General features: G+C 38.6%; 1 protein-coding gene across 2 annotated transcripts in view; it reads right to left on the reverse strand.

The window, feature by feature from the left end:
• The window catches only part of WARS2 (tryptophanyl tRNA synthetase 2, mitochondrial), an 86,625-nt gene that overhangs the window by 38,810 nt on the left and 25,276 nt on the right, over positions 1-22,539 (reverse strand). For both annotated transcript variants that reach the window (XM_059928941.1, XM_059928951.1), the window contains exon 2: positions 6,404-6,661. In XM_059928941.1, the coding sequence (XP_059784924.1) occupies positions 6,404-6,661 (258 nt within the window). The remainder of the gene's footprint in view (positions 1-6,403; positions 6,662-22,539) is intronic.

Below are 22,539 nucleotides of genomic sequence, written 5' to 3' on the forward strand. Positions count from 1 at the left end.
AGAAATTGGTTCCTCCATAGCCCCCTTTCCTTTATTACTATTATTGATTTTAGTTTCCTGGGAAACAAAACCTACCTCTAATTAGAGAATGAGGCCACATTCCAAAGCTGCAGATTCCATTCTTCTCCCTCGACTCTTCCCTGGACTGTTTTGGACCCTCTGTAACATGATGTCTGATGGTCGAAACTGTCCTTTTCTCCCAGCCTTGGCAGAAAGCCAGTGCCTAAAGCTATGAACTCCAGCTTTTATCTTCCATCTGCAGGGTGATTCGATCCCAAGCAAAGTAACAACTAAAGATGTGGAAACATGCACCTCAGAGGCAGCTGTGGGAATCAGATTGGATCTGCACTCGGGCCTGCTAGAAATAAGAGACCACTGACTTTGGCATTGGCATGGAAACCTCTGCCAAGCACACACATAGGCAGGAGATCCCTCTCCCTCTCCCTCCCACTCTCTCTCTCTCACTCACACACACACACATGCGCGCGCGCACACACACACATGCGCGTGCGCACACGCACACACACACACACACACACACATACACATGCGCACGCGCACACACACACCTTTCAGAGGAGAGGCTCTGTAAAATTCCCCACATATGGCAAACATATTGTAGGAGAAGCACCATGACTAGAAGCCGGTGGGAAAGAAAGAAAAAGAAAATAATGAGAAAAATCTTCAATAAGTCTAAATTGTTCCAGTCAGACCGCTGAGAAAGAATGCAAGGGACTGGAGATAAAAATTATTGGTAAAATCAGCATTATAACATAGCTAAACTCTTTCCCTATTTCAGATAATTACTAGAACTTACTCTGGTGTCCAACAATGGCACCTGAGGAACTAGTCTTTATATTTATCTGTGAGTACTTTACTTAACACAATGGATATACATGAAAAGAGCCCTTCCATAATATAAAAAATATTTTTCTCTAACTCACAATTTCAAAAATTCTTCATTTTACTTGGAAATAATTGTCTGTGAGGAGATGCAGTTATAACTAATTTTAACTGGTATTGGCTCCCAACACTTTAATTCTAATTATTTTCTAAATTCCTATCATATTCAATGATCAACTAAATGCTTAAACATACTGCAAAATTCTCAATATAAACTAACAAAAAAAAACCTTGTTAAAATTACACATATAATCTCTAATTTATGTTTTATAAGTTAAGAATTAATTTATCAAATTTTCTCAAAATAAAACCAGAAGAGGGTCTTCCCTGGTGGCACAGTGGTTAGGAGTCTGCCTGCCAATGCAGGGGACACAGGTTTGAGCCCTGGTCTGGGAAGATCCCACATGCCGCGGAGCAACTAAGCCCATGCATCTAGAGCCCGTGCTCCGCAACAAGAAAAGCCACTGCAATGAGAAGCCCACGCACCGCAACAAAGAGTAGCCCCCGCTCGCCGCAACTAGAGAAAGCCCACGTGCAGCAACGAAGACCCAATGCAGCCAAAAATAAATAAATAAAATAAATAAATTTATAAAAACAAACAAATAAAAAACCCAGAAGAAAATACTCTAACTTCTGCTTTAAAGAATTATTGGTAAAAGTTAATCAGATCATTTGAACACAAAATAACCTGTGATAAAAGTGGTGGAGTGGAAGAAACATGGACCTGATGTTCTCAGGGGCCTCATGCTTGAAGGGCTTTCTAGAAACTGAGTTTAAATTTTTACCTTGAGTGTAGGAGAGAGGTGCGGATGTATTTTAAGTAGAAAGATGACCATGGCTACAATGTGGGGAATGGACCATCGATTTGTGAGACTGAAGCAGGAGTGAGAGGGTAATTTAGCAGTCCAGGGTCTTCAGGTCAGCTCTGGCTCTGCACTGCCCCTCTGCCATCAGCTCCTGAGGCAAAGGCATGGTGGGAGACAGAAAAATGTTCTCTCCCCATGAGTACAGATCTTCCTCAACTTACAATGGGGTTATGTCTTGATAAACACATGGTTAAGCTGAAAATATTCTAAGTTGAAAATGCATATAATACACCTAACCTACCGAACATCATAGCTCCACCGTGCTCAGAACACTTACATTAGCCCTATAGTTGGGCAAAATCATCCAGCACAAAGCCTATATTATAGTAAAGTGTTGAATATCTCATGTAATTTATTGAATACTGTACTGAAAGTGAAAAACAGAATGGTTGTAAGTGTCTCGGTTGTTTACCTTTGTGATCTCACAGCTGACCTGGAGCTGCAGCTCCCTGCTGCTGCCCAGTACCACAAGAGAATATAGTACTACATATTGCCAGCCTGGAAAAAGATCAACATCCAAAATTCAAAGTACAGTTTCTACTGAATGCATATTGCTTTCAAACCATCATAAGTTGAACCACTGTAAGTCAGAAACTGTCTATATAGCTTCCAAAAGTAGTGCCTTAGGAAGAAAAAAAGAGTCCTGGATTTGCCACCTACAAGCTGTTATGACCTCAGGTAGCTAATTAAGAAGATATTATTAAGCATTTACTAAGTACCAGGCACCTCTCAGAGATTTTCTAATTACTTAATCTCTTTATACCTTAATTTATTCATCTGTGAAAAAACAGTAATGCCTAACTCATGCACTGTTCTGAAGATTAAAAGAGAGGTCATATACATGAAACGGCTGGTAAATCTTACACGTTTAAAGATGCTCTATTTTCTTTTCAATCCCCCTCTACTGAAAACTCCACAGGTTGATAAAGACAGTTGCTAATTAATTGACTTTTGGATAGCAAGACATAAAATACAAACACCATGATGATTCTTTCACCCACTAGAACGTGGCAAATATGGGGCCAGGTCTTTAAAATAATAATTGTTTCAAGGCGACTAGCTTAGTTAATTATACTTCTACTTGAGAGTGGTCCTAAGAAGCAAAAGTCAATACATGCCTTCATAGTTTCAAGATAAAGCATCAGGAAGAACTTCCCATCATCCTCCATGAACGGCTTGAAGCTTTACAGCATTCTAGAGGAACTGATATCTAGGCACTCCTTTCTAGGCACTCCATAGGCACTAAGTAAGCATAGTTTCTAGTCAAACTATTATAAATGGTGATAAGCAACTACGTGGGATGGCAGTTTTCAGCCATTAAACATCAGCTAACACAGATTAGTGAAAAGAGGAAGCACAAAAAATTAAGGTTTATTTTTATGTCCAAAAGAGCTGATTTTATAGCAAATAAAAGAAAACCTGATTAACATATCAAAGGCATGAAAAAAGTGGGAGCATACAAATGAACTTATCTACAAAACAGAGACAGACTCACAGACACAGAGAACAGACTTGTGGTTGCCAAGGGGGAAGGGGAGTGGGGGAGGGATGGAGTGAGAGTTTGGGGTTAGCAGATGCAAACTAGTATATATAGAATGCATAAACAACAAGGTGCTACTGTACAGCACAGGGAACTATATTCAAGATTTATGTAATAAACCACAATGGAAAAGAATATAAAAAAGAATGTATATATATGTATAACTGAATCACTCTGCTGTACAGCAGAAATTAACACAACACTGTACATCAACTATACTTCAATTTAAAAAATACATACCACATCAGGAAAAAAAAAAAAGAAAAAAGTGGAAGCATAAAAACCAAAGTTCAAATTTTTTTTTTAAGTGCAGAAGGATTAACTTTACAGGAAATAAAACTTGATCAACAAATCAAAAGGCATGAAAAAAACAGAGACTTAAGATCCATAATCAAATGTGATGCATAGACCTTGGCTGGATCATCATTCCAACAAGCCAACATTTTGGAAGACATTTTGGGAGAATCAGCATAATTTGAACATGGACTGGGTATTAGATGATAATATGGAATTATCATTAACTTGTTAGGTGTGATGACAGTATTGTAGTTATGTAAGAAAATTTCCTTAGTTTATAGAGAGGCATGTTGAAATATTTAGGGCATGAAATGTCGTGATGTGTGGTATCTGCTATAAAATACTTCAACAAAGAAAACAACATTGGCTAGACAAATCACAAAATGTCAGTAAATGATGGGGGTAGAGTATACTCTTCTCTCTACTCTTCTGCATATATTTAAAGTTTTCTTTATTAAATATTTTAAAAAGGAAAGAAAATCTGATAAAATATCCGTCCATCCATTGAGTTGTAATAAGGTTGGTTGTCCGAATTAAAGAAGGAAATGGCCCAGACCAAGCATGTCTTGAGGACAGAAAGACACCTGAGGAAGTCTTTAATACTGTCTTTGTGGGACAAGTTGTGAAATGTGGGCTGATGAGTACTTTCTTCAAATTTTACTGGCAAACTATCGAAATTCCCCCAAGGGAGCTGAAGTCAGGGATGGTAGAAGGGGGAACTGGGAGCCAATTTAGAGCCCACTGAGGAAACAGGCAACACCAGTTGCCTCCACTCTCTGACCTAGACCCACATAATGAGCTCACTAGTTTGGGAACCAGTGAGCTCATTACGTAACATAAAAAAACCAAAGGGAAGGTGGTGAATTTTTTTATCCCTCACTTATGAGAATGTTCTTACAAAGTCTCCCATATTGTGGGTTACTCTTTCAATTGCTATTTTGAACAACAATGTACCATGTGGAAGAAGATACCTCAATTATTGCAAATTTTATACATTTATGGAGGTCACTGCCAAAAATCCTTTACAAAGGAGAACACTTTTAGAATACGGTAATCGTTTCTGGGGCTATGAGCTCAAAGTGCAAGTACTGGATGTGATTGTAAATAAGCCTTTAATTTTAAAGGTCACTTTAAAAAGCAACTGACAAAGTGGTTACTTTGGGGAGATTAGACATTTTCACCTATAAGAAGTATGGAAATAAGTACTGAGAATACAATTTTTAAAAAGAATATCACATAAGGATCAAAAGAGAGCTTGTATCAAAAACAGCTAAGACGGAGTGAAGATGGTATGCTTTGGAAAATGCATTAGGTGACTCCAAAACTGGCTCTAATGATGACCAGCATTATAATGTCAGAGATGGATGTGAAGAGTTCGGATAAACATTGTTTCATGAAATATGAGAGGCACCTTCCTTTCAGAGAGAAGGTAGGAGTGCTTCTGAGGTAGGACAACCAAGAGGGTGAGAGATCTAGGGTGAGCTAGTTTGAAGAAGGTAATGCCTATGGGACAAGGACCTGGAGGGTAAAGATGGTGCACAATTAATGTCTCCAAGTTTGGAAGAGCAGTCATGTGGAAGACAGAGTTGATTTATTATGTATTTTTAGCAAGAAGTTAAATGAGTGGCTAGAAGTTACAGGGAGGCGGGTGTTTGCTCAGTATAAGCAAGTACTTGATAACAATTACATCTGTCCAAGATTGAATCTGAAAAGTCATACGTAGGGAAAGGCTTCCTGACCAGCTGTAAAAAAGGAAATTGAGGTAAATTGCCTTTATGGTCATTTTAATGATTAGATTCTATTATTCTATCAAATTATCTCTAAGCTGGCAACAAGTTTAAGTTGATAACTGCATTTATTTTTTGAAGATACTCTTTTCATTGATTACATATTTTTAAATGGTTGCTCTGTGTGAATCATTATATTAAGTTCTGTGGGTGATTAAATATATACAAAAATAATGATCGGCAGAAGTTTATGACCAAGAAAGGAGTTGTACACATGTATAACACGTTCCACACATGCATACATGTTAACGTGCCAAAACACGTATAACGTACCATTCCTTGGCTGGGGCTTTGTCACCAGGTTAAAGCAGACATGTAATAAGGGCATGATCCAGTTAAAATTTTCACCTTCTTTGCTAGGGAGTCTCTTAAGCGCCTTGTCTCTAGTCCAGGTTATCTGCCTGTCCAAGAGTAAACTGATTCATCCATAGTAAAGATATGAGTCAAAAATTTTGGCTTTGTTCTAAAGCCTTTCTTGGCTTGGACTCAAGACACTGGACATTGTTTTCCAATTTCCCAGCTAGTTCTCTCAAATCTTCTCAAAAGTTATTATACGAAGAATGAACATTGGGAATTATCCAATAGACCTTCCAAATGCAATACCCAATAAAGCAACATCGGAGTTACGTAAAACCATCAGTCGCTAAAATTCTATCCCTCATCACCAGGAGACTAGTCAACAGCATGAATTCATCTGTTTGAATGCAACCCAGTACAGAAAAACAATTCCAGGGTTAGAAGTACTAATGGGATACAACTTTTTGGTTTATGAAGCATTATAAACTTACCTAGTACAGTGGAGGAAAAGTTGAAAATACTATTGCATTATAATAATACTCAATGATATGAATATAGGGAAAACATGAAAATGAAACAGTCGCATTTCATGAAGTCACACTTGAAGGGTCAAAAAAAAAAATCAAAAACAGGAGCTATATAAACCATTCGATTTTTTCCTCAATCTGAAAAAAAAAAAAAAAAATTTCTCGGTTCTAATCTGAGAAGCTGACCTGAGATTGTTGGAAAAGGATGCTCTTCTCTGGGTTTATGCCGCAGGCGAGAAGAGCAGCCGTCATGTCCAAGATGCTCTGCCGGAGGACGGCTGGGTCTTGGGGGACAGTGATGGAATGTAGGTCAACGATGCTGTACAGCACGGAGTCATGCTCGTCCTGTAATCTCACCCAGCTCTCAATGGCTCCCAGGTAATTGCCGAGGTGGGGGATTCCTGTAGGCTGAATGCCAGAAAATATTCGCTTCACGGAATCTTTCTGGAACGAAGAAAAACAAACAAAATTGCTTTTGAAGCAGAATCCATGAATCCTATGCCCATGTTTGATGGCTACGCAATTTTTTTAACTGCAATCTGACAGTCATCATCCTTAAATGCATTTATTTTGTAAAGCACTATGTTAGGTGCTATTAGGAGACAGAAATGATATTAAAAAAATCTTTTTTTGCACTTAGAAGCTTACAAACACAAAGGCACATAAGAAAAGGTCTGTATCTCCAATCTAACTGGAGATAGAGGATATGTTTATGAAAATAAAAGTAACAGTACAGTATGACAACACAACTGTGACTGGTTTGGAAAGGTAAATAGTGGGGTACAGGCAAGAGTTCCCAAGAGGAAAAGATGACTGTGGTTCTGGTGGTCAGTTACAGAGACTTCAGACATAGAATCAAATTTCACTGGAGATTAAAGGGGCTCCAGGGGTTTTTCACGTGACTTCATTCATTTTGCAGTTAAGGCAATGAAGGCCTTAGCATTAGGGCTAAAGGTTACTCTTACTTAATTCAGTTTTCTTTAAAAATAAAAGAATTTGAAAAAGAATAGATACATGTATATGTATAACTGAATCACTACGCTGTACACCTGAAACTAACACAACATTGTTAATCAACTGTACTCCAATATAAAATAAAAAAATAAAAATAATTGCTGATATTATCATTTAATGTGCAGGATCTGGGCTAAAAATTAGGAAACCTATACTCTATTTCTGATATTGCTTCTTGATAAAGTTATTTAACTTTTTCACGCTTCAGTATCCATTTACTTTTGATAAAATCATAGTTGGTTTTTTATTTCTTCAAACGATGTTTTTAATTCTGCATAATTTTTTAAATTATAAAATCATTTTTGACATGGTCATGCTAACCCATTGGTCTATACTGTCTATTATTGAAGTTACAATAGGAAATGAGAAGGAAAAAAAATGTGCCTCTGTATTTGTAAGCTTTTGAGTGCAACAAATTTTTAAAAAATATTTTCTGTCCTTAATACAGATAAATGATAAAATGCATCATTATTATCATTTTTAACAATAATAAAAAATTACTAATAACAACCATAATTTACTGGACAACTACTATGTTTCAGGCATTTATGCTCAGTGCTTTATATGCATTAATGTATTTATTCCTTATAATATACAATATGGTAGGCATATGATTACCTCTAATTTACAGATGAGAAAACTGAGGCTCACAAATATTAATAGATTGCCTATGGCCACACAACTAATAGGTGGAACTGAAATTTCAAGTCAGGTATTACTGACTTCAAAGCTCATGTACGCTTCTTCCACTAGCTACCATGTTTTGCTTAACCACCATCTATTAAGACTTCATTACATTCATTGCATTATTTTGCAACGTTTCTGTTGCAACAAAAAAAAGTTATGGGGAAAAAAAAGAATATTCTCTACATGTATATTTGTGTATTAAGTGCCAAGTCTCTCCAGTGTACATAGGTAGGAGTTGAACTGCTGGATCATAAGGTATGCATACGTACCTTCAATTGTACTACAGCATACTAAACTATTCCTAAGTATCAGTACGTAACAATGTGCAGTTTCTACCACCAATTCCTATTGTTCCACATCCTCACCAACACTTTGCCAGTAGTTCTATTTTTAGCTAACTGATGATATAGGGTAGAATCTCATTATGGTTTAACTGCATTTCTCTGATTATTTATTAGAGAAGTTGAGAACTCACGGTTTTTGGTATTTTTATTTCCTCTTCTGTGGAGAGCCTATTCAAGTTATTTTGCCTATTTTTCTCAGCTTGGATTATTTTTTCATTGATTTAAGAATTTTTGTATATTCTGGATCCTAATATTTTGTCAGTTACATGTGTGGCCAATATATTCTCTCATTATGTGGTTATTTGCCTTTATGTTATCTTTTGATGAAAAGATGTTTTTCAAATATATAATTTTTGACCAGATTTTTATGTCATAGAAGAAATCTTTTAATATCCTGAGTTCATGAAGATATGTGTGTGTATATACATATATACATATATAAAGCATATGTATGTGCATGCTTTAAAGTTTTATCTTTCACATTTAAGTCTGTATCCATTTGGAGTTTTTTGCATATGGTGTGAGGTAGACATCTACTTTATTTTCTCTCCTTTTTTCCCCCCTATATGGATACCTAATTGTTCCATTGCCATTTATTGAAAAGATCCTTTCCCCACTGCTCTCTGCAATGCCACTTCAGCATAAACCAAGTATCTCTATATGTCTGAGTCTGTATCTGGTCTTTCTATTCTGTCTCATTGGTCCATGGTCTATTTGTCTATGTCTGCACCAGTACCGCAGCTGCCTTTTTAATAAGTCTTGGGACCTGGTGGAGCAAGTCTTTCTACCTTCTTCTTCTTCTTCAAGAGTATCTAACCCACCCTTGGTCCTTTATACTTCTCAATACATTTTAGAGTCATCTTCCCAAGTTCCAAGAGAAAAAAAAAGCAACCTGTTGGGGTTTTTGATTGGGATTACATTGAGTCCATAGATTGCTTTGGGGAGAACCGACATCTTTATAATACTGGATCCTCTAATCTAGAAAACCATATAGTTTATGAGAATCTAACGTAAAACACGATGACTATAGTGGATAACACTATATTGTATAATTGAAATTTGCTAAGAGAGTAGAACTCAAATGCTCTCTCACACACACAAAGACAAATATGTGAGGTGTTGGTTGTGTTAATAATTAACTAGGTGGGGGGGGATCTTTTCACAATGTATATCAAATCACCATGGTATATGTACACTTTAAATACCTTACAATTTATTTGTCGATTATACATCAATAAAGCTGAATTTTTTTAAAAAAAGAATGTAACATTAAAAAAAGTCTTAATCTTTATATCTAACATTAGCTCTTAAGAGCTAATCTACTTTACATGTGTGAGTGCCAAGACTACTTATACTTTGCCCTTCCCTTTTCCCAAGAATTTCAAATCCTACAGTCTATTTTCCTATATCTGCTTATTTTCCTCTCTATTCCTGAGATAACAGCCCTAAAATAGAATGCTACATCATACTTCCATGATCTAGAATTGTACTTGATATAAGCACTCAGGAGACCTATGAGGTTTGTGGCTCTGAGAATATGAAAAATACCTCTTAAGTAACTGAGAACAAATATTACCACTTAAAATCATACACATGTACATACACACACATGAGGCTGTCAAATGACTAACTCCCCAAATCATAATTTAGAGACATTACTTTAAAAATAGTTTGTAAAAAAAAAAAATAGTTTGTAGCTGAGAACTGAGGCTGAGGGAGAGAGAGAGAAAGAGAAAGAAAGGGAGAGAGAAGAGTTAGCATAGAATAAGTACATACCAGTGAGGCTTCCTTCAGTACCTTAGGACCTTAACCAGCCCTGGGTTCCTGATATGGGAATAAGCAAAGGAGCTTTCAGTGAGGTAAAAAATGATTAATGGGCTTGAGGGACTGATTGATGAAGAGAGAAAGCAAAGCAGAAAAACAAGCTCTGAACTTAATAAATGAAGAGGAAAAAAAATGCCATCCAGAAATGCTTGACCTAGGATGAAAGGGGACTGTTTATGGTCATATAAAGGATTATAAGGACCAGGAATATCAAGCTGAAAAAAAAATATGAATATTTCCACACAAATTCCTCCATGTTCAAACTAAGGAATTATTCCCTGAGGGAAATGGAGAAATTAATTCTTGGGAAAACTAGAAGAGAAAAAGCACTAGAGGACAGACTATGAGAAAAAAGAATTGTGACCAGTGGGAATGAACTAGACATGATCTAATACATCTTTTTCATTCTCTAGTTTCTGTGATTCTGTATATCCAGGCAGAGGGAATGATGTTATCAAGAAGTAAGAGCAACAAGAAATGTTTTGTTCAATTTTCAAGGAGCTATTAAGAAAATACAGGATCTAAATGAGAACTGGATTCCTGGTCTTAAAAATATACAGAGAGTGTCTTGCACTTCTGCGGTGAGTTTATGTTCCCGTCTGTTCCCCCTGCAAGAGTCAGCAGGCAGCCTGACGGCATGGCAGGGGAGATATGCCTGGTACCATGAAATCATGGGGCTGGAATGTGGAGTTTGGGTGGTGGGAGGATGGGGGTTCTGTGTTCAAAAGCACTAGAGTTGGAAAAGAATGAAAATGAAAGGAGCATGGGCTTCCCAGTGGACAGAAGGCAAACCACAAAGAAAACAGCTTCAAGACTAGCCCACAGGCATTCGCTCATGGGGAAGTCTAGAGCATCAACCTTCAATCCCATCGCAATGCACAGAGAATAAAAAAAAGGCGCATTTTACAAAATAGGTCTCCATTTTTATTTCAGGTGTATTTCCTTAACAAACGCCACTTCCAATCAATACATGCATTGGCTCAATTTGTAACAGAATCAGCATTACCAATGGGCAGCTTCAGCCCTGGGATTTGATATATTCCAGAAGACAGGGTGGGAGTTTGAATCAAAGAGAGAACAGACTTATCAATCTGACAGATGTAGCTAAAAGCATTCCTGTCATAAGGTACTGTTCGTAATTATCATAATTTCAATTATTGCACCCAAAAGCAATTAAAAAATCCCAAGCTGCTAATCATGGCAAAAGATATTTTTTGTGATTAACTAAAGAGAGCTTCTGATTTTAATCCCAAGTGAATAAAATACATCAAAAGAAGGCTGCCTACCAGCTTTGAAACACTTTCAACTTTAGTATGGTGGTGGGAACCAAAGACTTCAACTAAAGATTTCAAGATTCTTATTACAAAGTCCTGCTTGTGTCCAGCTGTAGCATCAATTGTGCACTCATCACACCTGTTTTAACTATAGTCGACGGCAGACCAAAAACTTGGCTGAGCAAGCACTATATCTAATTGGTTCCATGAAAGGCATGTTATCATGGATTGCGATAAAAAAGGAATCAACATTATCAACTAATTAGGTTGAAAATTTCTTTTTGTAAGTCTATTTATTCTTCTAAATAAAAAATACAGCTTAAGAAGCTCTCTGTTAGTGCTTCTCAATTCTATCATGTATGTCACCCTACTATTTCAATCCTAGGCCCCTCGTATATGTCTTCAACACTTTCTTGAAAATGTCTATACCACCAATTAGTGATATAAGAGCTGAAACATAGGAGACCCGGCACAGAAAAATAGCACTTCGGTCCTGGCTGGGAGGATCCAGGTGCTTCTCTGAAGCTTTCTTTGGCCACTGGGAGGATCCAGGTGCTTCTCTGAAGCTTTCTTTGGCCACAGCTCAGCACTGTTCTGCCACAGTCAGCTCTTTCTTCCAGAAAGTACAGAGGGCTCTGGGTCTGGTGAGAAAATGCTGACTCAGCACCAAGAAAAAAACAAAAAAAAACTGGGTTCATTTCTGCTTAGAAATGAAACCAGATGCTCAGACCTAGGAATCAACATAGTAAATATTAATTCAGTGTAAGAGAAAGCAGGTCTTATGTCACCCTCAAACAAGAAGCAATATGTCGGCCAACAATTAAAACTGCAGGAAAAAATTATTTTTAAAAAGAAAGAAAGAGAAAGGAGTGACTAATCCACTAGACTGTGAGGTCCATAAAGGCATAGATGAGAAGTACTTAGCGACATATTATTATGTCAGTGAAATAGTTTGAAAGGAATAAGCTTGGTTTTTTAAAAAAGTTTTTTACAGACTTATTTAAGCCACTTCCAGATTTTAAGAGCTGTGCATCTATTTTCCCTCGGTGCACTGAGCTATCCTTCTATCGTGCAGTAGAATGCTTTTGCAGATGGATTTTCATTCTTGTGCTGAACTTTAGCTATCAGAAACATTCCCTGGCACTTGCATGGACCTCATCGGATGTGAAGGAGGTAGGAATTACTGGCCTTACTTTCCAGGGAAGGACACTGCAAGGTTAAGTAACCCTCACAAGATCACAGGCAGGTGGTTAGATTTGGAACCCAGCTCTCAGCCCTGGACGCCGAGCTCCGTCCCCTTCCTGCGCACAGGGCTGCATCCAATTTAGAACTTCGTGACTTCATGATTGGTCTGGCCTTTAAGTATCCTCACTCCCACCCACACCTCCCCTCCACACACAGGCTCTCAGAAAGGGAAGGTGTGCCACAGAGTCGTTTCCTGAAAGGCCCAGGCACACAGCTGGTGGCACACCTGGGACCAGAATCCAGACCTCCAGAGCTCTGCTCACCAGACCACATGACGCTTTTGCATATTTATCACGTTCTTTTCTTCTGCAGCTTTTGTACCTCAGCATCTCTTTGGGCTTATTTTCTTCAGGCCTTTTTTTCTGTTTTCTTTCTTACTTGTCAAACAGCACCTCAGTGAATGTCTCCCCATCACACAGAGATGATGAAATATAAAATCTGGGGACTTTGCCTCCTAGGAAAGACTACACTGTCACCTCAGGGCAGCTAAGTTATGTTTAAATGCAAAGCTTATATGTAGGTACAGAATAAACTGGCAAGTCCTTTTAGTTTTTATTGGAAAAATGACTAAAACTAGATTAATATATTACCTAAACACAACATAAATAATTATAGTATGATATGTAGTGAGAAACACTTTTAATTTCTAATGACAATACTGCTTCCTAAACCAAACCAGTCAGGGTCAAATTCTTGACATAAACATCTTCACCACCACTACATCATTTATTTTTATATTGGATGGAACAGTAAATACAGGCAAGAGCTCAAGAAGTACTAAAATTTTTAAAGTATAAAGAATGATCTGAAATGCTTAAGAAAATACTAGTTTTTCCTCATAAGAAAATTTGAACATTAATCTTAAAGTGTTAGAGAGATCATGCTGGAAAGATACGATTTTATCATTGTCTTTTGTGGCCAAATAAAGGTATATCCTACCCATTATCACTGGTTACAGATCCATGCCTGTCTGGTGGTCCCATCTTCAGCTGACTATCTGAGAACATTTATCCTTTTACAGCCGCTGAGAGATTTGGCTCTCCACACCTAAGCCCTCAGACTGTTACTAAACGTGTGGTTTTAAAATGTCTCTTTTTTAGTTACATGCCCATTTTCAAATGTAATATTCTTACCAGACATGTCTAATATGTAGAAGAGCCCAAAGAAAAGCTTGGTGTATGGATAACAGGAGAGTCAGTGAAGGAGCCCCAGTAGGCAGCCCCCTGTGGGCTTGTCTGCCCTCACCCCTGCCAGCCTCTGAGGGGCTTCCTGGAGCACAGGTTTGAAAACAACTTGATTCAGGACATTTTAAAAAATATTAATAGTTTGTTGGAAAAAAAAAAATGTTCTTCCTCGGGGTAGTGGGAAATATACAGAAGAAAGTTCTCAAAAAAAAAGTCTGGGGCTCCCCTGGTGGCGCAGTGGTTGAGAGTCCGCCTGCCAATGCAGGGGACACGGGTTCGAGCCCTGGTCTGGGAAGATCCCACATGCCGCGGAGCAACTAGACCCGTGCACCACACCTACTGAGCCTGCGCATCTGGAGCCTGTGCTCCGCAACAAGAGAGGCCGCGATAGTGAGAGGCCCGCGCACCGCGATGAAGAGTGGCCCCCGCTTGCCGCAACTAGAGAAAGCCCTTGCACAGAAACGAAGACCCAACACAGCCACAAATAAATAAATAAAATTTAAAAATTAAAAAAAAAAAAAAAGAGTCTGGGATAAAAATGCACATACCACACACACAGACTTAGCTCTATGCATTAAGTCTTCTCATTTCTCCCTCTGGGTTAGGGTTCAAAGTTTATGCGGCAGTTAATCCCCTTCCCGCTTGTCCTCCATCATCCTCCACGAGAAGCTGACCTAGTTACTCGCCATTCTTGTATGGCTCATTCCCCTCTGCACTCAGACTGTTCCCTCATCCTGGATGTCCTTCGCCCCCTTCTCTGCCTGGAGAAGTTCCCATGGTCTTCAAGGCCTAACAATCTTTCCTTGATTCTAAACCTCTTGAACATACCTTCTCCCTACCAAACACACACACACACACACACACACGCAAGCACGCAGGCACGAACACGCGCACACACACGCACACATACTGAGTCAGTCTCTCTCTCCAAGCAGAACAAATCCCTCTTTCATCGGTTCTTCATTATTGCACATATCACACGGGTAACTTGGTAAATATTTTCTTATTTGCTTAGTAAATATTTTCCCACCTAGAATATGAGCTCTCTAGGGCTGGGGCTGTCTTTTTCATCTTTATATCCCCAGTATATAGCAGTGTCAGGTACATTGTGAGGATCTAATAAATGTTAGTGGAATAAATGACAAATCTCCCACCCCTACTCCCCACTTTGGCTCCATGTAAAGGGCGAAATAACTATACACAAAATGAACCAGATGTTCCAGTTATAGGCAGTTCCTAAACAAGTTATGTTCTAAGAGCTCGTTTGAAAATTGGTTTTCTGAAACTCAGACACTCAATTCTTTAAATGGCGGTTACGGTCCTGGAAGGCCGCCCATAGAAGCCTCATTGAACCCACAGTATTTCTGAAGAATGGTTTTAACAGCACCATTTCAGCTGCACCTAAACACCATTCATATAATTGTTTCTGTGGGAAAGTGAAATCCAAGTTCTATTTTGGGACACTAGAGAATTACCTACCCTGTGGTGGCTCTGATTTTAAGGCAGAAAGCACTTAAGGGGAGCAATCTGGTAGGAAGAGCAGCTTGTATTTGCATACAGACTTTTAAAATTAGATGTGTGATAATTTGGAGATGGGGCAACATGTGGGCACTTCCTTCAGCATGATTAGCATTTCTAACACTGAATTGTGTGTATATGGACTGTCCTGGAGGCAGCTGCCCTGGCCGCCACTGTTGGCAAGAAAGGCGCAGAAGGAAGGTGGAAGGAAGGCATTGGAGCAGGGGTTCCCGCAGTGTGTCTCCGTACCTGCAACATCACCCGAACAAGGACCGTGTTAGGAATGCAGATTCCTGGGCCCCAACCCAGACCTACTGACTCAGAAATTCTATGGGTGGACTTATCCCAGGAAAAGAAATGACAAGAGTTTTGCAATCTGTCCTTTGACAAGCCTTCCAGGGGATTCTGATGCCTGCTCCAGTTTGGGACGGGCTTTGGGACACCAATATCTAGTCTTAAAGTTCACTTCAACTATATAAAATGAGGTACAGATGAAAACGCTATGAATAAAAAATAGAAGATACCGTCTAAGCCACCAGTTCTCAATCGTATCTGCACAGCGATCACCTGGGAGCTTAAAAAAATACCGATGCCTGGGTCCCATCCTCAGAGATTCTGATTTAGTCAGTTTGGGATTTGGCGTGAGCATCGGGATTTTTTGTGTGTCCAGGATTGAAAAACCACTGTTCCAAGCCAACTACTAAATAATTATTCTCCAAAACTGCCAATCTGACTGGAAACATGGAAACACACACACACACACACGAACATACAAATAGACTGTAAAAATGTGAAAAGTTCACTTGCTTATAATTTACATTTCAAGGTAATAAAATCCCTGAGCATTTATGTATTAACGCATGGTCAGAGGCCCCTTAGACTTCAGGCAGTTCTAGTATCACATGAAGGTCAGCAGATTATTATGGTCAACAGCTTATGAAGATGTGGCTAGAGTGTCTACATTGGTGAGAAAAGACACCTGTGACAAGTAAGCACACCATCTTCCACCGTTAGGTAAATTGACTTGACAATGCCCAGTTCCATAAATCCTTATGGCTCAGGGATTTAAGAAGCACGGGTAGCCCAGACAGCACCAAGAAAATGATCCCACTAAGAAGGTTTTGACATCAGAATTGTCATGGATAAAACACAAAATTCTCTCTGCATAGGATGCTCTTTTCTACCCATCTCCGTGTGTGGCAAACTCTCTAACTCCCTCCAATCCCTACAGAGAGTCTGAATTCAACACTCAAGCAGCTGTAGGCAGGTCTCATGGTCGGCTCAGCTGGTTGAGGAAAACCTGGACTAACAACTGGTGGCCTTGGCTAAGCAAAGCTGAGATGCCAGAAATTTTTATACCCAACAAATGAAATAACTCCATGACTTCTCAAGCGTTCTGAACCTTTGAGAGAGAGACAGTGTGAATTTCTTAAAAGGTACTAATACTACAAACAGAGAAAAAGATTCTAAAGTTATTTTCCAGGCATAAAGATATTTCACCAAAAAAAAATCTTGTTGACTATCCTGACCACTACTAGGAGAAAGAAGTCTCATTTTCCAGTGAACCATGGCTCCCTTCCTCATCAACCAACCTGTAGACTGACACCACCCCCAGGGTTGTTTCAACTGAAGCATTTGCTTCTGTTCAGACCCTTCTGTCAGCTCATATTGTCAAGTCAACTTTAGAATAAGTTAGAAAAATGACAAAGTCAAGTGGTAAAATACGACTGTGATAACTTGTCTGGTTATTTACCATGGTTAAGCAGCAGGATTTAGCACCAGGTTGCCTGGGTTGAAGTCCTGGCTCTATTACTTATATGTTCTTGAGCATCTACAAAATGGGGATAATAATATACCAATCTCACAGGGTAGATGGGGGGTATTGTGATAAGTTTATTCGTGTAAAGTGCTTAGTGCCTGGCATGTAGTAAGTTCTCCATAAGTTATCTGATCATTTATGGAGGTCAAAATTTTAAGTGCTTAAATATTGTATGACCCAACCATCCAACATACAGAAATCTGTCCTATAGAAATAATCATACTGGAATGTAAGGATACCTGGCATTCCCCATATGACTATTTAATAACAAAAGAACTACAAGCAACTAAATGTCCATTAGTAGGGAACATATAAAATAAATAGTAATTTTATTTTTTATATGATGGAATACCATGCAGCAGATAAGAAGACTGTAAGTAGTGAGAGCAGAGTGGAGATGAAGAGTCCCAACTCTGGAGTCAGAGCACCAAGTCCAATACCAGCTCTGCAAGTACTAGCTGTGTTTCCTTGTGCAAGTCACAGAACCTCCTTATCTGTAAAATGGGTATAATAATAGCACCCTCCTCAAGGCCTGAGAACAATGCTTAGCCCACAGTGGTTCTACATAAACATTTGTTAAAGAGATGACTGTTGACAAGGAAGAAGAATACACATTTAACTTAACAGTGATTACCCCAAGGAATGGGAATACACAATGACTACCTTTTCGACACTTTTGTACTATTTAACTTTTTTTTAAGGGCATGAACATTTTTTGCAGCCAAACTTGAAAAATATGCCTAGTTTTACTGCATATGACTTGATGATAATTAATTGACATATAATTACAAGAGTCTCATACCAGCAGGAATGTCAGTCAGTTATTATCATTTTCATTTTACATAATGAGAAATAAAGATATGAATAAAGTGAAGTGATTTATTAAGCTCACACATGAAGTTATTTGTAAGATGGAACTAGAACGGAAACGATATAGTGTAATGGAAAAGACATGCGTTTTGGGGATCAGACAGTGCTAGGTTCAAATTCCTTCTACATCTCCTAGCACCTTGCACAAATGATTTAATCTCTCTGAACCTCAGTTTTATTATTTGAACAATGAGGTTAACAATAGTAATGGCTAATATTTATTGAGTGCTTACTATGTACAAAGTACTCTAGCAAGAGCTACGAATGTATTATCTCATTTAATCCTCACAAAAAGCCTTATAAGGTAGGTAGTATTATCAACTCTGCTTTATAGATGAGGAAACTGAGGCACAGAGGGGTTCAGTGAGTAGTGCATGGCTAATAAATAGTGGGGTCAGGACTTGAACATAAATAGATCTAATTCAGCTGTATATACTTCATTTGGTCCAGAGAACTGGTGTGGGTGAGTGAAGGCGAGGGATCCACTGCAGGTCAGAGTGGACGCCTGGAGCCAGCACCCAGCCTCCCCTCGAGGCCAGACTCTCTGTAGATATTTCAGAGGGAGACTATGAGAATACAGCAAGGCACTCAAGAAATTATTTGCTTTTACCCCTCTGATCTAATAAATGATGCTACCTCCTAGAATGTACGACCTCAAATCTGCTTTAATTTTATGTTATAATGAACTTCTAAGGAGACGTGAGATTCTTTCTCTTGCACCATTCACAGTAAAGATAATTGCCCTGTGTACTTCTTGTTTTCATTTAGAAGTGGTAGCCCGTACAGGGCAGGTGACAGGGACAGTGGTTCTTATTCATCTGGGCAGCAGCTTCAGTGCTAATTCTAAACACAGGTGGTGAGAGAGACAGCCAACAGGAAGGCGGAAAGAATCACTGCTGACATGTGCAACTGGGAAGATTGATGGTTTCCCTCTCTCTTTTTCCCCAATGCGTCAGCCTGGGGGCAGAGACGCAGGAGCTGCTGTGCTGGGGACAGTAAAATACACAGCACAATGTCTACCTTGCTGCAATGCTGATTAATGAGACTGAAATGACACAGAAAACAGGCAGTGCTTCGGAAGGAGAACTCACAGGCCTTTCTTTCTTTAATGATTTCAACAAAAGCAGTTCCCATAAACTGCTGAGTTTGAACTGGAATATCCCGTGGTTAGAGCAGGCAGGGGTGTATTTGGTGGAATGTGTGGAGCAAAGGGTGAGAGGGTAAGGCGAGTTTGTAATGAAGTAAATTCACTTGTGATCGGTGTGTACAAATCATAACGAATGAATTCCTCTCCTCTGTCTGCTTGGCTGAAAAATGCCATAATATTCCAGGTAAAATAGCTATTTACTTACCTAACAATGTAAAAAGGACATGAGAATACACCCAAAATGATTTTTCACCCGGATAAAAGCACTCATTTAGTTTTTTAGAGCTCGGAGATCGCATCACCAATTTTTCATGTTTTACCGCAGCTGCACAATGTATACGTTAAAACACAGTATTTTCTTTTTGAGAAAAGATGAATTTTAACACTAAATATTATTTCTAGTACTTATTATTAACTACTTACAAGGCATATCCATTTGGATTTCCCACCAGCAGCTCTTCAAACTTAACACTATATCCAAAACCAAATCTACTGACTCATAGCCTTCCAGTCTGCTCCCCACAAACCTGCTGGTCTGTATTTTCAATCCTGGCTAATGAGAGAACCATCCACTCAGTCTCCCAACTGTAGGAGTCACCCCAGATTCTTTCCTTTCCCTCACCAGATTCTGTGAGTTAAAATCCTGCCTCCTCCAATCACTAGATATGTGATCTTTGGCAAGTATTTGTGCTTCAGTTTCTTCACCTGAAATCAACATTTTAATAGTCCTATTTCATAGGATTATTTTAAGAATTAAATACAGTAAGTCCCCTACATACGAACCTTCAAGTTGTGAACTTTCAAAGATGTGAACGTGTGTTTGCGTGTCCAATCACGTAAGTTAGTTTGTGTGTCTGGAGTAGTCACGTGCATGCATCCTCTACAAGTGGTTGTGCTTTTGTGTACTTTACTCTGTACAGTACTGTATAGATTACAGTACTGTACAGTATCTTTATTTCAAGCCCAGGATGTCTGGAAGCAAGCGTAAAAGCAGCGGTGATAGAGCTGGTACTACTGTACTTTTCAAGGTATTGTACTGTAAGATTTAAAATGTTTTCTTTATTTTGTGTGTTTGTTTTTTATGTATTATTTGTGTGAAAAGTATTATAAACCTACTGCAGTACAGTACTACGTAGCTGATTGTGTTAGTTGGGTACCTAGGCTAACTTTGTTGGACTTAAAAACAAATTGGACTTAGCACGCTCTCAGAACAAGATCTGTTCCTATGTAGGGAACTTACTGTATATTAGTACATAAAAAGTGCTGAGAGTAGTGCCTGGCACATAGAAAGTGCTCAGTAAATATTAGCTAAGATTGATCTTAAATGTGCTCACCATATATATATATACACACACATATATACAAATATATATATATATATATATAAAACACACCCACCACCCCGTACACATATATATATATAATTATACGGGGTGGTGGGTGTGTTAACTAACTTCATTGAGGCAACCACTTCACAATACATACGTGTAACAAACCATTAGGTTGTTCACTTTAAATGTACAAAATGTCAATTATATCATAAGCTGGAAAAAAATAGCTATTATTATTAACATTATCTAATCAATTGCTAAATCTTCAGGGATGTTATCCAACACAATTTCACTTCTCCCTCTCTATCAACATAGTCTAATCCCCGATCACCTCACCTGTGCTGTTATCAGTAGCTTCTATCTGGCTTCTATATCCTCCATACCACTACCTGAACTATTTTTTTTAAATAGTGAATCTCCACTGGTTCTTCCTTTCCTACAGAGTCAAGTCCAAACCCCTCAAGTTAGTGTATAAAATCCTTCACAATGTGACTTCACACACATACAGATTACTTAGACCTGGTAGGGGCAAGTAACTCTATGAATGAACCCTAATTAAGCAACTGAGAAGTCCTATGAGAAGTTTTGGGTTAATGTTTTATGTTTAATATTTTATAACATGCTGTTTTTCATTCATCATCCTAGCATTAGAGCCAATATCATATTCAACTAAAACCACAAGAGTTATCTTTAGGATCTATAATTTAAAACCCAAAGTGTAAAAAATATTTATATACCAACTGATATTATTCTAGGTCAGATTAAGTTTACAGCATTTCCATTGTTGGGTATAGTGGCTTGAATATGTGCCCCCCAAATTCATGTCTATCTAGAACCTCAGAATGTGACCTTACTTGGAAATGGGGTCTCTGCAGATGTAATCAGTTAAGATGAGGTCATACTCGATCAGAGTGGGCCCTAAATCCAATGACTAGTGTCTTTATAAGGAGAGGAGAAGACACAATAGAGACATAGAGGGAAAAAAGGTCATGCCGAAGGAAGCAGAGATTGGAGTGACGTAGCTAAGAGTCAAGGAATGCCAATGTTTGCAAGGAGTCACCAGAATCTAGAAAGAATCCAGGAAGGATTCTTCCTTAGAGCCCCTGCAGAAGAGCATGGACTTGCTGACACCTTGATTTCAGACTCCTAGCCACCAGAAATGTGAGAGAATAAATTTCTGTTGTTTTAAGCCATCTGGTTTGTGGTACTTAGTTATGGCAGCCTTAGAGAATACACTTGGCTAATGTGGTAAACTGATATGGTGAGTCTTTCAGGATCTGTAACTTGCCAGGTTACTGAGCATCTTCTCCAGAGCGGCACAAGCCCATGCTGGGGCAAGGCAGAGTAGAACATGAGCATTCTGCATTGGCTATGATGACTGGTCAAACCACAACCACACATATAATACATAGGTAGTGTGCTGAGGTGCAGGAAGCATTATTGGGTAGACCACATCAAATAAACAAACAGCTAAGATCAACTACAGGGATGTAATCCTAAATGAGATGCTCTTACTTTGTTCTGGGAGAAACAAAATTCTAGGATCATATTTGCACTGATTCCATAAAATTACTGTACATAGTTAGCTTTGCTCCATTTATTCCTTCCATTTAAAAAGTACCTCTGAAATTTTCCCTGTGCTGTAATCACTCAGAAAAATGTAAATTTACACTCAGCAAATACCATTTCCTTTGGTCAAAAAAATATTGATTGTGCACCATTTCTCTGATGAAGTAGTATGATACACACTATTTGAACTGCCATGGTCTATTGTTGTTCTCCTCTGAAAGGACTTTTCTTTGAAACCTTAAGAGATTATTTTTTGGCATAATTACCCCAGTCCAAATGGTTTTGAGATATAGGTTTTCTTAGATAATAAACAGTGAATTATTTATTTTAAAAACCAAGAAAACGTGTCTATAATTTTTCTTTGAAGTTCTTTAGAAAGAATTTTTTTGGGGGGGGGGCAGGCTGTGCCACAGGGCTTGTGGGATCTCAGTTCCCTGACCAGGGATTGAACCCAGGCCCTTGGCAGTGAAAGCGCGGAGTCCGAACCACTGGACTG

This window comes from Balaenoptera ricei, chromosome 1, assembly GCF_028023285.1.
Source record: "Balaenoptera ricei isolate mBalRic1 chromosome 1, mBalRic1.hap2, whole genome shotgun sequence".
NCBI classification, from domain to species: Eukaryota; Metazoa; Chordata; class Mammalia; order Artiodactyla; family Balaenopteridae; genus Balaenoptera; species Balaenoptera ricei.